Consider the following 16,319-nt stretch of genomic DNA (forward strand, 5'->3'; position numbering starts at 1 on the left):
TTTTATAAATTTTATGATTCAGCATTGAAAAAAACAGCATTTTATAAATTTTATGATTCAGTATCGAAAAAAGAAGCAATAGGTGGTATTTACAAACATTTTCCCTTTTAAGCCAATAAAGAGAGCCTCATTATACTTTTACTTTCGATAATCTCCAAAACAGCTTATTTTTAAACAAAAAGTCCATTAGCCTATAAATACATGTTTAAAAAAATGATTATTCTAAAAAACACTATAATTTTTATACATTTGATGCAGAAGAGAAAATCAAGTTACCTTAATTAAGAATACTTGCTTTGAGTAAACGAAGAAAAGGTAGCTGAGTCAGGACTTCTTGGATTTTTATTTGTTATTTCTTCTTGCTGACGACGACGAATATTTTGAGATTGTTCATCTGATGAGTGCTTTGTCGTTTCCTAATTTGTTTTATAAAAAAATATATAAGATAAGCAAGACAAGTTAGAACTCAATAACCTCAAATCCAGAAGACTTCAAGTAAAATAGTTTGTTTTGACATAAGAAATGAACTATTTATGAAAAAAAATCCGAGTAATTTTTTGAAAAAATTTCCGTAATGACCACCTTTGTGGCCAAAGTGCGCATTACAAAAAAGGAAGCTACTCATTCCCGTAGCTCTAACAAAAATTCAGGCAAAGCCACATAACAAAGAAGTAAATAACAATCGGTACTACCAAAAAAGTAGTATAACATAATAACTCAACATAAAAACAACAAAAATAACAATACTTTTGAGATTTAATGCCATGTTAAATCTATTACAGACAAAACGAGAAAGTCAAATGTACTCAATTAAGTCTAGCTTAGCTTTGAATAAGTTAATATTTTTAACTTCTATTGTTTCAAATAGCAATCTATTCCAGAATTTGACCGTACGGTTTGTAAGAAACCCCTCACGAGTACGATTTAAATATTTCTTGTCAGCGTATAAATGATGATTGTTACCTGAAAAATTTGAAGATGGACCTGAAACATTTAAAGAGCATGAGCGCTTTGATAGTACTTTCCATATTTTCTCAATATTATGATAGCACTTATACATTTGTATGAGATCACCTTGTAATCTTTAGTGTTTTAAGGATATCAATTTTTTGTCTTCTATTGTATGAGAAATTAAGTAACTCCGGCAACGATTTCGTTATTCGTTTTTGAATATTTTCTAAATGCGAATGAATATAACAGCAATACAGCAACTTTATTAGTTCAGTATTTTATACTTAAATGATTTGGATATTATATCAAATTTTTAGTTTGCAATAGATGATGCAATACTGATTTGTGGTTCCCGTGTTAAATCATTTGAAATTAATACGTCAAGATCTTTTTTTAATTTGGTAATACCTTAATTCTTTCTTTAAATTATTGTTAGTCATAAAATATTTATGATTTATATTTTTATTACCCATGATACATAATTTTACATTTTTCACAATCAAATTGTATCTTCCAGTTTATTGCCCATTCTTATAATATATCAATGTCATTTTGCAAAACGGTTACATCAGTTTCGTTGTTAACTTCAGCTGTTACTTTATTACCAAATATATATCTGTATATAACATTAATTTTATTTTTACTATACATTAATAAACTTCCTAGCCAACAAGTTGGCTAGGAAGATCATTAATATATAGTAAAAATAAAATTAGACCAAGTACAAATTCTTGTGACACACCGCATAATATATTTGCCCATGACGATACTCCTTATCCTAGACCAACCCTTTGCTTTCTATCAGGTAAAAAAGACTTAACCCACTAGATGAAATATCATATGCCTTAAGTTTTAGAACTAATCTTCTGTGTGACACTTTATCAAAGATCTAAAAAAAATCCGTATAGAAGATATCAAATGATTTACCATTTGCAACACCTATTGTTACTGTATCCATATATTCCACCTTTTACCTTTAGTTAAACCATGCTGATAAGAAAATAATAAATTATTTATATTAAAATAGTGTATTGATTGGTTCGATATTATACACTCTAAGATTCTACAATGAATTGAAATCAGTGAAACCGGCCTATAATTTGAAACTTTTTTATTACCGTTTTTAAACAACGGCATTATCTTAGCTGGCTTCTATGATTTACTACACCTACTACACCTTCATCTATTATTTTTTAAATAACGAAGTTATAGCCCGGTGGAAAATCGACTAGCGAATAGCTAGCTATAATTGTAACGATAAAGACAGCGATTTATTCAGTATCAAACCCCCCAAAACAATTTTTATATCTTATTATAAAATAAAAATTTAGGGCAAAAATAAAACCATTTGGGTTCGGAATTACCCTACGTACGTTTCTTTCTTGAACATTCTCTGGTTTTTACTCTATTAAATGAAATTACGTATCTAACAATTTATCTGTTAAAATTAAAATGACAAAAGTAAGACCCGCATGACATCCGCGTGTTATCAATGACACTTTAGATGTTCGAAATAACCTCACTAAGATCGTTCGTTATTTCCCCGTGGACACAAAAAAATGAAATACAATTAATCTATTGAGGTTGTATTGACATACCCAAATTATATTACATTTTAAAAACTCCTTGATTATGGTACTATGCAACCACAACAACAAAAGGAGTGCTTTTTTATCCATAGTAGCTACAACAGGAATGTTTCTCAAGCAAAAAATTGCCTGAAATTATCAGAAAAAGTTAGGATCAGTTTATTGGGAACAACAAGCGCAGCTTCACTACACTACTGCACATCCGGAACTGAGTACGAAACCCCTTCTCAGCAGGCAAAAAGAAATAGTTAATCTTTTTCTATCATGCCGTTTTGAACATGTTTGGAGTTACCCCGCGTTCGCAATTACCCCACTCTCCCTTATAAGATCTGGGAAATTTTTTAAAAATTAATTTACTAGCATTTTCAATAATATTTATAATTGTATCATTAGTAATTTCAATTGAATTTAACGCCAAAATTTTTTCAATTCCAAAATTTAGACATGTCCCAAACATGTTCAGCATTTGTACAAGTTATAGTTGGCAAGTTACTTCAACTTAATTGATTAAAGCCTTTTTTTCCATTTTCACAACCACAACGATTAATTCATAATTTTCTATAGATGCATTAGAAAGATCATTAATCCAATACTCAGTAATAGTGATTAAATCTAGAGAACATGCCTTGAATGTTTGACGCAATTTGTCTATTTTATTAGTCTAGTTTAATTTAGATTGTCTAGTTCTTGTGATTTGTTTTTCTTTTGCTCTTAAATAAAGAGCATTTTTTTAAACTTTTAATAGACTTATGTAACAAACAATTGTCCATAAATTTAATAGACTCTTTTAACTCCTTAGAATTATGATAATTATATTGATTTGATTGTTGTAAATTTAATGACGTTGTTCCGAATCCCATTTCTATAAACTTTTATCTTTTTATTATCGTTCTTAAGACGATTATGTTCATTCATTGTTTGAAAAAACGAGACGATGTTCATTCATTGTTTGAAAAAACGACATGAGCTATTAAGCATTAGTTTATATATGAGGTGTTAAGTATTAGTTTATATAGACATTTTCAAACCAATTTTTTTTTCTTAAAAAAATGCACTAATAACATCAACAGCAGGAACATCAGGTCTGTTTGTCAATTCAAAAAGGCTACTAAAAGTTTTTACTAGATATCCTTCTGATATCAAATTTTTTTAAAAATTTCCACTTTTTTCCTTTAGGCTACATTTTTGACTTCAACTAAATTTGATTTAAACTTCCAAAATTTTAATCTTCTCTCGATGTTCTTGGATAAAATCTTCTTGCAACTTTTCTACTTTTTGAACTCGTTTGATTAATTCAAATTAAATTTTCTGAACCATTTTATAAGACAAAAAAACTTTAAATATTTTTGATTAGTTAAACAGGTCCGCTAGCTTCGATAGTGTGCATGAATATCTTTAAATAATAACTCAACATATAAACAAATAATAACTCAACATATAAAATAATAATTCAACATAACTCAACATAATAACTGAGCATAATGATTCAACATAATAACTTAATGTTTTTACATTTAATTATTGAGTTATTATGAAATTTAAAATACGCAGTCTTTATTAGCGAAAAATTTTGTTAGCTAAAAAAACTATTCTAAGTTGATATTTTAGCCTATATATCATACAATACTTTTTAATTTATTACCCATATACATAACCAGGGTTGGCAAAATCCCAGGTTTTTGCACAAAAACCCAACCCAACTGAGTTTTTGGCCCAATTATCATTCAGTGGAAAAAATCGAGCTAATAAGTGGAATGAAATGACCATATTTAAGTGATCAACCAAATAGAGTAATATGTAATTATTATAAAGAGAGCATAAAATAAAAAAATTAAGAGAGAGTTAAGATAACTTTGGATGCAGAATAAAGAAAAAAGGAAGCAATAACGATTCAAATTTACTAAGGAGCAATTTTAAATTATGAGCCAACGATAACGTAAGTTGGATACGAGCCAACAAATAGAAAACAGATATCTTCAGAACTCTCAGTAAAGGTAAATAAAAAAGTAATCAATTTAATAAAAAATGATCTTGTGCATGCATATATATATATATATATATATATATTTTTTTTTTTTAGATTATTCACCTCCCCAAGGCCCGAGGGGGCCACTACAGTCGAGGAGGCTACTCATTTTTTTGTGTTTTTTTAGTTGTTATTCGTGGTGCAACCCTCTCTCAACTCTTTAACTCCGAAACACGAACCTTGCCGAGCAAGGCCGCTACGCGGAGAAACTAAGTTGAGCGCGGTACTTCCAGGGACGTGGTGGGAGTCGAACTCCGAACCTCTCGCTTACAAAGCGAGCGCTATTACCACTACACCACTCCCGCACTATATATATATATATATATATATATATATATATATATATATATATATATATATATATATATATATATATATATATATATATATATATATATATATATATATACAGTGCCGGTTTTAGCACTACCAGCGCCCTGGGCGAGAGTTCTACGGCGCCCCTAGCTCAATTTAACCCCATTCAAAAAAAAGACAAAGGGTAAAAAACCAATTAGTTTCGCCCCTTTATATTCGGCGCCCTGGGCCATCGCCCAACCAGGCCCTACCCTAACCCCGCCACTGTATATATATATATATATATATATATATATATATAAATATAAATATATATATATATATATATATATATATATATATATATATATATATAAATGTACTCATAAATATTTTTGTAATCATTACCAAACACATATATGTACTAAATTCTAAATTGTTATTAACTTATGGATCTCAATGATACAACTAACTTATGGATACTCTATGATACAATGCTATGAAATAAAACACGTGTGATGATATAGACCTGAATAATAATTATGGCAGAAGAGGCCCTAGCACTTTCAATAAAATTAGTTTTTAATATTTCTTTGTTAAATTTTCTTAAAAAAAATATATTGGGTTATTGAAAAAAGGTACACTGATGCCACAGCTACCTAATAATACTCGCTAGAACTTCCAATTAGATTGTATACATACATATATTTAATCACTCCCTGTACATCGACATTAGAGGTGAGCATATGGAGTCTATTGATCCTTCAATAGGAAGCATAATTGACAGTCAATTAATACAGAGAGAAGCAATAAATTTACATGCACAACTAAAAATTGTTGGTGTTGAATTAGATAAGGTTAATAAATTTATTAAATAACAGAATGTAAAGTTAGATTATAATAACAAATATATTAAAACTATGTATTTCTGACACCATGCCATCATTAAATTTATTTACATAATTATAACTGAGATAATTATTGTGTTAACTGCAGTTGCAGACAGGCGATACAACTTTGTTTGAAGCAGTTGAGATTTGGCAAAGCCTCGTAAATGATGAAAATTTAGCTCTGTAGAAAGATGATATTTAAAGAGGTTTTAAACCTCTTTAAAATATAAAAATCGTTTTCAACCTTTTAAATAGTTTAAGAAAGCAACAATTTCAAGTTGTTTTCTGGCCAATTTAGCAGATCTAGAATATGAAGGTAATATACTATAAAATTGTATAAAAATTCAAAAAATAGCATGCAATCAAATTTAAATAAAAACAGTAAATGTAAAATTTTCGTTTAAGTTTATTACTCATATAACTTTACTTATTTACTAAGAAAGAACATTGGATAGAAGTCAAAAAAAAAAAGAAGCTGAGGAGTGGTTAAATGAAGTCTATCCTAAATTTATGCCTGGCTAATATGCATTTAAACTAAAAGATTGTTTCCCAACATATTTATCCAATGTAAAAAGCATCAACATGACAATATTTCTCAACATTCCAACATATTAATTCTATGTAAGTAGCCCAACATCAGCAACAAATCGGTGGAGAATAATAGGAATGAAAGAATTATAGAATTATAGGAAGGAAAGAATGTCTTCAAAATTGTCTGAAAATTTCGCAAAACTTTTATGGTAGGCACACTTGTCCAGCTAGTACTGGATTCAAAGAAGGATTTTTCTCATCCTTTCACATTATTTGGAACAAAATTAGGAATCGTCTAGGAAGAGAAAAAGCTGAAATTTTTGCATCAATTTACTGACATTTAAGATCAAGATGCACAATTGCTGATGACTAAGTTCCTAGATAACTTTGTTTTAAATTTTTAATTTTGAATATTACTGTTCCATGCAAAATGAAATTCTTATTTATGATTCGCTAAACTCCTTATTTTATTATCACTAGAACAGTTGTTAAGCAGCGTCAAATTATGAGTGTTAATGGAAATTGATTTATAAATGATTTATAAAAAACTAAGATCTATTAAAACTAAATCCATTAAGTTGGGTTTGTGGGTGGGTTTTAGGCTTAGGTTTTTGGTTACCAACACTGATTTAAATCAAAGTACTGTTATTTTTTCTTATATAAAGAAATCCACTAAATTTTTATAGATCGAAAGTTGCTTACATCTGCTTTGCTGGGATCTGTCAAAAATACTCCAGTTGACTCAACAACATTGGATAACTAAAAATGTGTAAAGAATATATTCTATAACAAAGTTAAAACCTTTTTTTTTAAAAAAAACTCATTTTACAAAAAATAATACCCTTGATTTTCCATCTCCTTCACGATTTTGCATTCTTCGTACTAAAGCTTTCTTCATTTAAAAGTATAAGAATAAGAAACCTTTTAAAGTTGTTCCATTTTTAAACTAGTATGTATAAATTTCAATTGCAATTTAATATATGAAAATAATACCTGAAACTCAGTCAAAGTCTTGTGGCGCTGAAAAGTGTAAAATTTAAAGTGTAAATTACAAAATAATTGAATTTTCTGAAAACAGCATTAAAAAAGATAAAATAATGTTATTACTATTTTAAAACTCAAAAAATCTTTGGTTAAGTGAGATTTCTTTTGGTTAAGTGAGATTTATCAAATAATTTTTTTTTTGATACTTTATAATAGTCAAATGATTAAAATGGTATACAACTAAATGTTTATGGCTCTAGTTGGTTGGTAACAAATGTTCAACTGGCGCCATTGCAAAACATAGTGATGTTTCACTATGGTGCCAGTTAAGCATTTTTTGAAAAATTGCTATTTAACTTCTTTGTAACAACTTTAAATTAAACTTGGGATTATATTTATTCAAAATTAGCTTTTTTCTATCCTCAAAAATATTTAAATTTTTAAAAATATTAGCTTATTCTCAAAGAATTCAAACTGTTTGACACTGAAAATTGGGATATTGAGCAAAACTTTTTGATTAAACTAGTAATGAACCTTAGCTGCATACCGTTTTGGCTCCATTTTGAACTTGCAGCTCTTCGTGCAATTGACTTCCTTCATCTTTACCAATTAAGTCAACTAGATCTTCTTTATTAATTTTGAACAGCTCTAAAGCTGTTTTGCCTCGCAATATATCTATTGTTCTATTAAAAAAAAAATTTTTTAATAGAGCTATAAAAAACCTTAAAAAATAAAACTAAAAACAAACAAAAAACACAAACAAATAAAACTAAAAAAACACAAACAAAAATGCATTATTAAATGACAGAAAATCCATTAAAAATTTACAAAATATAATTCTTGTCATTTTATTATTTTCAAATAAATAAAGAAAAATTTTTGAGTTATTCTTCTCTTTCAGTTATTACTCTATCCTAAATATTTTGAAAATTTACATTTAATTAAAAAAAAAACAAAAAAAAAAACACAAAAAAACAATAAAGATGAACAAACTGTTAAAATTTTTAGAGCTATAAGAAATATTTAAAATATTTGATTTTAATCATTTAAAAGTATAGCAATTTTTATCTCACCCAAAGCTAACCAATTTTTTAATAAAAATTAAAAATTGGGTAAAGTCAGGCACAATTTTGTAAGGTTTTACTTTTAAAAATGAATTCCACAGCAAATTCAGACAACTTTTGTGTTCATTGAAACATAACAATACTTTTTTCACACCTACATGGTTATAAAACTCATTAAAATGATGTGAAAAATCAATAAAGATATATCGGCTTTTACTGCAATGTACTTTTGTAACCAAAGGAAATTTAGATGCATTGGAACCATTTTTCCCTTAAACATGCATTCCTTTTTTCCTGCTGCATTGACAGTGGGTAGATATGTTTAGTTTTTTTTATAATGTGCCACATTCACCAACAATTAACTTTTACACATGATATCTGTATAGGTGTGACGAACCCTTTAATGCAATTAATAATTTGCAAACAAAAATTGCATTAAAGAGTTCCAAGTGCATTCCAATTGGGTCTCTTATAAGTTTTTAATCATGACATTTATAGAGTAAATGAAGAAAACTATAAATCAATCGTTAAATATTATTTTAGAAAATTAATACAAAATCTCAATTAAAATAAACCTTTTTTTATTATATAAATTATATCTTTTTTTATTACTAACTTCAACTATTTAAAATGCAACATGTTATATCATATTAAAAAAAAACCTATATTTGAAGTTTTTAAAACTATATTTGTTTAAATAAAAAAACTCAGAAAATAATGTTAAATGTAATATCATAACAATTTTATGAATTTAGAAAAAAATTTTGTAAACCATACTTAGGTCTTTCATTTGTACCAAGTTCTTATGTAAACTTATGTTTACATAAGAACTTGGTACAAATTGGCTTGTGTTTTTTAAACTTGGTACATATAAAAGACCTATTTTGTCACAACTAAATTTGGGCAGTCATTACATGCTTCTGCTCTTTCTCAAGAACCCAGAAATTAGTTTTTTTATTTTACAAATACTGATGGAATAGTTATTTTTCAACAATATATAGTTAAGAAGAAAAATATTACTTCAACTACAGTTATTAATCACAATACACTCAGTCAATTTAAAATAGAACACAACATCCAAAAGTGTGCAGTTATGGAAAAAAGGAGAAAAATAAAGAAAAAAAAAAAAAAATCTAAATCCAAACTAGTCTCACAAAAAGCAAGCAAGACTGGATAAATTTACATAAGGTAGGGTTTAATTTTGCATTAGGTAGGATATAGATATGAAAGTTACTTCAAAGAACAACGAATATTTGAAAAAGATAGTTTGAAATAGTTAGGTGATGGTGATGGTATTTTTTGTCTATACCTTTTGTATACTTTAGTAAAGTTTTAAGATGAGAGCAACGTGCCTAAAGCATTGAGATATGGAGTTGTCTCATTCTTGCTAATTAACCCAAGTCACGACTAAGGACTCTGTTTGTGGCCTCAAAATGCTCATCAAAAGTATTAACAGAGATACCATCCATGTCCAATATGGCACTGTGTATACTAATCTTTTACAGCTGTTGAACCACCCACTATGAAATTAACCATAAAGTTTGAGAAACCTTAACACCAGCCAGTCTCAGAACCATTAATTGAGTTTTAAAGCTGTACTCTAATTAGTAGATAACAAGAAGAGTTGCAATGACATTACCAAGTAGGCACAAGCAAAGACCCATTATTAAAGTCAAGAAAATTCAACAACTCATCATCCTAGGCAGGTATAACGCAACACAAATTTATCTCTATGCCAGCATACTAAACAAAAAGGGGTCCAAGGTTGGTCAATAGAAACTTTTGCTTACCCCTAAAATCTTTGCCTAGGAGGCCTTCTACAAGACAGTAGTCAACATCTGCCCAAGATGAGTACTTTAACTGAGACACTGTCTCTAGCCTTAAAACAACAATTAAAACAACAGCCCCAAGATGGGGGGTATTTTAAATCAGAGTTCAAAACTTCCTCTAGCCTTTGCCTAGAAAGGCAAATCCTACACAGCAGTAGTATATGAGTAACACCTTTTTTTTTGCTAACAAACAAAAGATTGTTAATATAAATATCAAGCTAAGTCTAGTAAAATATCCGAAACTGCAAAATTTTGAAAATAATCATTAAAAAAGATACCTTTCTAACATTCTTTTTTATGCAATCCAACTACTTCAAAAATGCTTAATTTGTCAAATTAAATGACCACAACCCAGAAAAAGACAAAAAACTTCTTGATATAGATTTATACCAATTGAAAGGATATTAAACTTAGAACTTACCTGCATTCTACCACAAAATTTCATTTTTGGACACAGTAAATATCATTTAACAAAATTAAAAATTAAACAAATGCACAGTAGGCCAGGTAGTGGACAAAAAAATATATATTTTTAAAAATTGCATTACAATATACCATTTTGAAGCTTAAACATTCAGCTTTTATAAAATGTTTTAGCACATTTCTTTATTTTTTCCTTAATAACTTAAATTATGTGAAGTCCTAAAAAACAATAAAATTAATTACATATATGATAAAAATTACCTGTCACTAAAACCAAGTTTATGCAACCACCTACTGACATCATCAGCAGTAGAACTTTTGTATAGTGGAATAAACACATCAACTATGAAATAAAAAAATTAATATAAATTTTTATAAAAATACACACTAATTTGCCAAATTTGTCAAAAACAAAACAACTCTCTTAATCTCTTAAGAAAGAAAAGAAAACACTCAAATAAAACCAAAACAACTCTTTGTGCTTTAGCAAAGCAAACTTATAAAAAAACAAAAACAAATCACACACATGTAACAAGTGCAGATAAAGTGTAAAAAAACACTGAGTACTTCACATTACATATTTACTATTGTGTGAATACAAAATATGGAACTATTCAATGTTTCAGAGTGGTTTAAAAAAAATGGTCTTCACTTAAAATTATGTATATTTTAAAAATGCTTTTAAAATATTGGTAAGGTATATTATGAATGCTATTTCATTTTTGCATAAAGAAAAAGCAGGAAAAAAGAGATCTACCTGAGTCTAAATCAGAGATACTTATATCTGATCTAGCATCAATTGAAAAATCATATGCTGTCTGTGCATTATTTTGTTTATAGCTATCCACAGTTCTTTTTTCAGCATTTAGATCATCTCGAAGTTGATGCAAAGATAACTTTTCCTTTAATTCATTATGCAGGTCTTAATAAACAAAAATTAAAACAAATGTTTATTTAACTTAATTAAAGTTTACAGTTTCAACATTAAAAAAAACACATCATAAAACAGAATTTTTATAGACTAAGACCAAACATTTCATTTGTTATATTTAAATAAATATAAAATAAAGCTATGTGTAAGTTTCAAAGAGCAAATGAAACACTTGCTCTTTGAAACTTACACATAGCAAGTGTTTCATTTGCTCTTTGAAACTTACACATAGCTTATCATAAATTGTTTATTTGTAAAATTTATTATCTATAAAACTAAATATTACAAAAGATTTTTTTAACCCTTATGTTGCTCTAGACATATATACTTGCAAAACCTTGTTTAAACATGTGTATATAATTGTTTTTTAACTGCTCTATACATACAAACTCATTGTATTTAAATGCGCCAAACTGCTCAACACAAATAAACACGCAACTATGAAAAATATGCACAAAGCGAGCACAACATCTCAAAGCACATTGCGCAGCGAAAGGGTTAATGTTGTCATTTTATATTATCTTTTAAAGAAAAGGTCAAAGCATGTTGAAAAAATTTAAGTTTTCATTAACAATCCATATAATCTTTTGCTTAAATACAATGTAATATTTGTTATTTACTGTAACTATGTACAATGGAATATTTGTTATTTACTGAAACTACCAATAAGAAACACCTTTTTTTTTATAACAAAATAAAAAGAAATCAAAGTAACTTAACATATTCTTAAAAGAGCTCTCATTAAAAAAATTTTATTTCCTCCAAATGCATTTACTCAATCTTGTGTAACAAAATCAGAAATAATACAGTATGCGTGATGAAAATGAAAGTACACTGTATTGAACAAAAATTACTCAAGCGCCTTCTGATTGAATACAGACTTGGTTCAGGCCAGAACCAGTGACAAGATGAAGGATAGGAAGATGATTGGACTCTCTATATAGGCATACGTCCAGTCAAAGGCCTGTGAATATTCCCACAACAGCGTCAAGACATTGACGCTGTTGTGGGAATATCCACAGGCCTTTGACTGGATGTATGCCTATATAGAGAGTCCAATGGGTTGAGGTCTGGAGAAATGAGCAGCTATATATTTTTAGACCAGAAATTTTAGACTGGCAGATTTTTAGCAACCCAATCCTGAGTCTTTTTTGCCCTTTGATATGAGGTACCATAAAGTTAAAAGACTCCTTTTTCATTAGAAGTATAGTTTGAAACAGTCTAAGACTTCACATAGCCATTTAAAATGCCTATGTACACTTCTGTGATGATTTTGACACCAGAACCAATGAATACCTTTGGAATTTTTTTACCATCTGAAGGCACAACGCTATAAAACCATAACTGAGGCCGGATGTTAAGCCGGAACTTAAACTAGATGTCATCTGAAAATTCTTCTACTGCCTTGTTTGAAATGTACCGTTCAGTTAGAGTATTTCAGATAAAATCCACTGTTAAAACCTTTCATCTGAAAACAGTAAAATCAACGCACCTTTCTTCATAGTACTCAGTATTTTCTTGGAATTTTCAAGTCTTTTGGTTTTCAAGTTCTCAATAAGCAGGTGTCTTTTTGTCCTGAAAAGTTTTTGTCCTGAAAAGTCAGGACCTTGAGATCCTTCTTCACAATAGCCCATATTGTAGAGTCACCTCTGAATCTGACATCTTAAGAAACAAATGAGTGCTTTAGTTCTGACTTGCTTTTTTCTATCAGTATACTTGCATTAAAGCAGAATCAAGTAGAGATGATTAAAAAATTCATCAATATAGAAATTTTGAAAATGTAAAAGTGCATGTCATTTCAATCATTTTTAAAAATTGTTTTTGTTGTTATTACTGATTGTTACAAATTTTTTTGTTATTATGATTGAGGCTTAGATGCCTAAGTTTATTTAGATCATTTGAGTCATAGATTTCTAAAAAATTCAAAATTATGGCATCAAAGTTAGTGTGGAAGGGTGTAATGTATATTGAAATATATATAAAAACGTAAAAGTGTAAACAATAATAAAAACAAGAATATACTTAAACAAAATGAGCACATGTGTAGACATGCACTTTTTTATTGTTGACATTCCTATATTGACAAATGGCAACCTTTTCAGCGAGTCCTCTACTTTTTGTCTTAATTCATTATCATTTACAGCTGACCTCTCATGGTAATCATATATACAAACTATTACAAAATTAGCGTCTGCTAAAGTTGCTTCTTATTATCATGCTCGTCATTTCTCCTATTTTCTCCAATCTCTTACTGTTAAGACTTTTTAACTGCTGGAGATGAATGACAAATTAACAAAATTGATTATTGCCTTCTAACTTGAAAAGATTTTATACAGTAAAGAAAATTTTTCAATTATCAACTTTCAGTATTAATAAGTTCTTATTCAAAACTAAAATAAAGTTATAAATTAAATATGTTTTACACATTTTTTAAAAATTATTTTTTGTCTTTGATTTTGAAAGTCAAAATTAAAGTTTCTGTTTAAAATTTTTTTCAACACCTGTTTTTGGCCAAAAATTGATTGATACTGACTGAAATACTAGTTTCAGTAATTTAATAGTTTTTTATTTTAATGTTATTCACTACCCCAAGGCTGAGAGAGCCACTACAGTCAAGGAGGCTACTTTATTGTGATTACAACACACTCTCAACTCATTAACTCCAAAACACAAACCTTGATGTACAAGACCGCTGCACAGAGAAACAAGTTGAGCATGATACTACTGTGGGGATCAAACTTAGAACTTCTCGCTTATTAAGCAAGTGCTCTACCACTACCACATTTATTCATTTAGAGAGGCTTGAATGCTGCAACAAACTTGGTAATACAACCTTTATGTATAAGAGGGTTATATATCACTAAGGTAATAAGATACCAAGATAATAACTTCCCACTCACACACACATAAAAAATATTTGCCATTACTAACTTGCTTAGTAACTACAGTATACATGTACAACAACAACTTTATTTAGCAAAAAATTATTATTTTACAGTAATCAAACTATTTTTATATGAAAAAAATAGATCCATAAATGTCAATATTTTATATTATAACTTTTATCATAACTAATTTACAGTAAAAGTATTACAACACATAAAACTTAACACATAAGCTAACACTTAAAACTGCTATGAAAAATAAATAAAGAAAATACCTGGTTGATTTGATGTTTGATGCTGATATTGTACTAAAAAAGAATAACTAATGATAGTTAAAAAAAAATTATTAGAAATAACTACTATAAGTTATGCTTTGAGGTGCACGTTTTCAAGAAAAAATTTCAAAAATAAATATCATGGCAAAAGAACACAAATTTCCAACCCTCAGAATTAGGGTCGGCATTCGGCAATGCCAACCTAACTGCCGACCTAAAAGTGCTTGAGGTTAGCAAAAAATTGCCAACTTTGTTTCTATGTTTTATGGTCAGACCTTTGTATCAAATAACTTTTTCAGAGGATTTATGTGGAAAAAATTAAACAGTTGGAAAAACATTGTTGGAAAAAACAATTTTTAAAAAAAAAAAAAACAACAGATAAATAAGTTATATAAATTTTTTTTATACTACTTTTTTCTACTTTCTGTTTTTATAAAATTTATAATTTAAATTCATTTTATTATATTTAAATTAAATTTATTTTATAAAATTTAATTTAAATCTAAAAAAAATTTGGTCTACAGAACATTTTATAAAAATGGTCTACAAAACATTTTACAATGCTTTTTTTACTTTTAAAATTTTTAAACTATGTTAAAGAAAAGGAAATTCTTTTTAATAAATTAAATTCAAGTTACTTTAAAATAATTCAACTATTTTGTTTATTTATTTATTATTTCAAATCAATAACTTATTTTTCATCCCATTACAAAAGTGCTAACATACAAAAGTGCTTAATGTACTTATAACTGTATATAAATGCATTGCCAGATAAACCATAATCAAACCTGTAGGCAAAATTATTAGGCTCATTAAAAATATTTTAAAGAACCTTTTTAGTAAACTTTATATAAAAAATTTATAAAAAGATGATTTTTTTTAGTTTTGAAATTGCTTTTTAACAAAAGTTTTTTTCTTTATCATTAATTTTTTAGATTGATCATAGATTGAACATTGATTAGAAATTATTAATTAGTTTATGAGTAGTATATGTAGATTTTATTAAAGCCAAAATGTTGAAAAAAATGTAATTTTTTTTTGAACCGTTAAGAAATTTAACCATAAACAATAGGCAACTCATTTAAAAAAAAAATCAATTAAATTGTGAGAAAGAAAACATAAGACAAATGTTTTAAGAAATAAAAAAAAGTTATAAAAAGTTTTTAAAATAAGGAAATATTCAAACAATACATTTAATTTTTATTATTAATTTATTTTAAAACAATATTGTTTAATTTAAAGATATTTTATAAATATTTTATAGAGATAAAGAATTAAAAATGATTTATTAATGTGGTTTCAAATTAAATTTAACTACAATATGGTACTTTAAAAATATGCAACTGATGTTATTTAACTCTTGACGATGCAAATATTACTTGTATTACACTTTTTCATTGTGCAACAAATCTTATAACAAGGCCCAAAAACGTATCTTAACTGCATGATTTTTAAAATTAAAAAAAAAAAAAAATTTTAAAATATATTTAGTGTTTTTAAACAATACAACAAAAATTTATTTTAAAAACTTTGTTACTTTAGTTTTAAATTAAAGGTATTTTTAGAAATATGTTTTGATTTTTTGAGCTTGGTTATTTTTTGTATCATATATCACCATAGTATTAAAAATGGTTAATTTTTTATTAT

The 16,319-nt window shown here is 27.6% G+C and overlaps 1 protein-coding gene across 9 annotated transcripts in view; it reads right to left on the minus strand.

The window, feature by feature from the left end:
- LOC136080618 (epidermal growth factor receptor kinase substrate 8-like) overlaps positions 1–16,319 on the minus strand; it is a 60,230-nt gene continuing 43,911 nt past the window's right edge. For all 9 annotated transcript variants that reach the window (XM_065797489.1, XM_065797492.1, XM_065797490.1 and 6 more), the window contains 9 exons: positions 14,673–14,705; positions 11,339–11,503; positions 10,843–10,924; positions 7,813–7,948; positions 7,275–7,301; positions 7,123–7,173; positions 6,984–7,040; positions 277–416; positions 1–191 (listed from right to left, as the gene is read on the minus strand). In XM_065797489.1, the coding sequence (XP_065653561.1) occupies positions 282–416; positions 6,984–7,040; positions 7,123–7,173; positions 7,275–7,301; positions 7,813–7,948; positions 10,843–10,924; positions 11,339–11,503; positions 14,673–14,705 (686 nt within the window). In that variant the 3' untranslated portion in view covers positions 1–191; positions 277–281. The remainder of the gene's footprint in view (positions 192–276; positions 417–6,983; positions 7,041–7,122; positions 7,174–7,274; positions 7,302–7,812; positions 7,949–10,842; positions 10,925–11,338; positions 11,504–14,672; positions 14,706–16,319) is intronic.

The sequence above is a fragment of the Hydra vulgaris genome, chromosome 05 (assembly GCF_038396675.1).
Source record: "Hydra vulgaris chromosome 05, alternate assembly HydraT2T_AEP".
Taxonomy (NCBI): Eukaryota; Metazoa; Cnidaria; class Hydrozoa; order Anthoathecata; family Hydridae; genus Hydra; species Hydra vulgaris.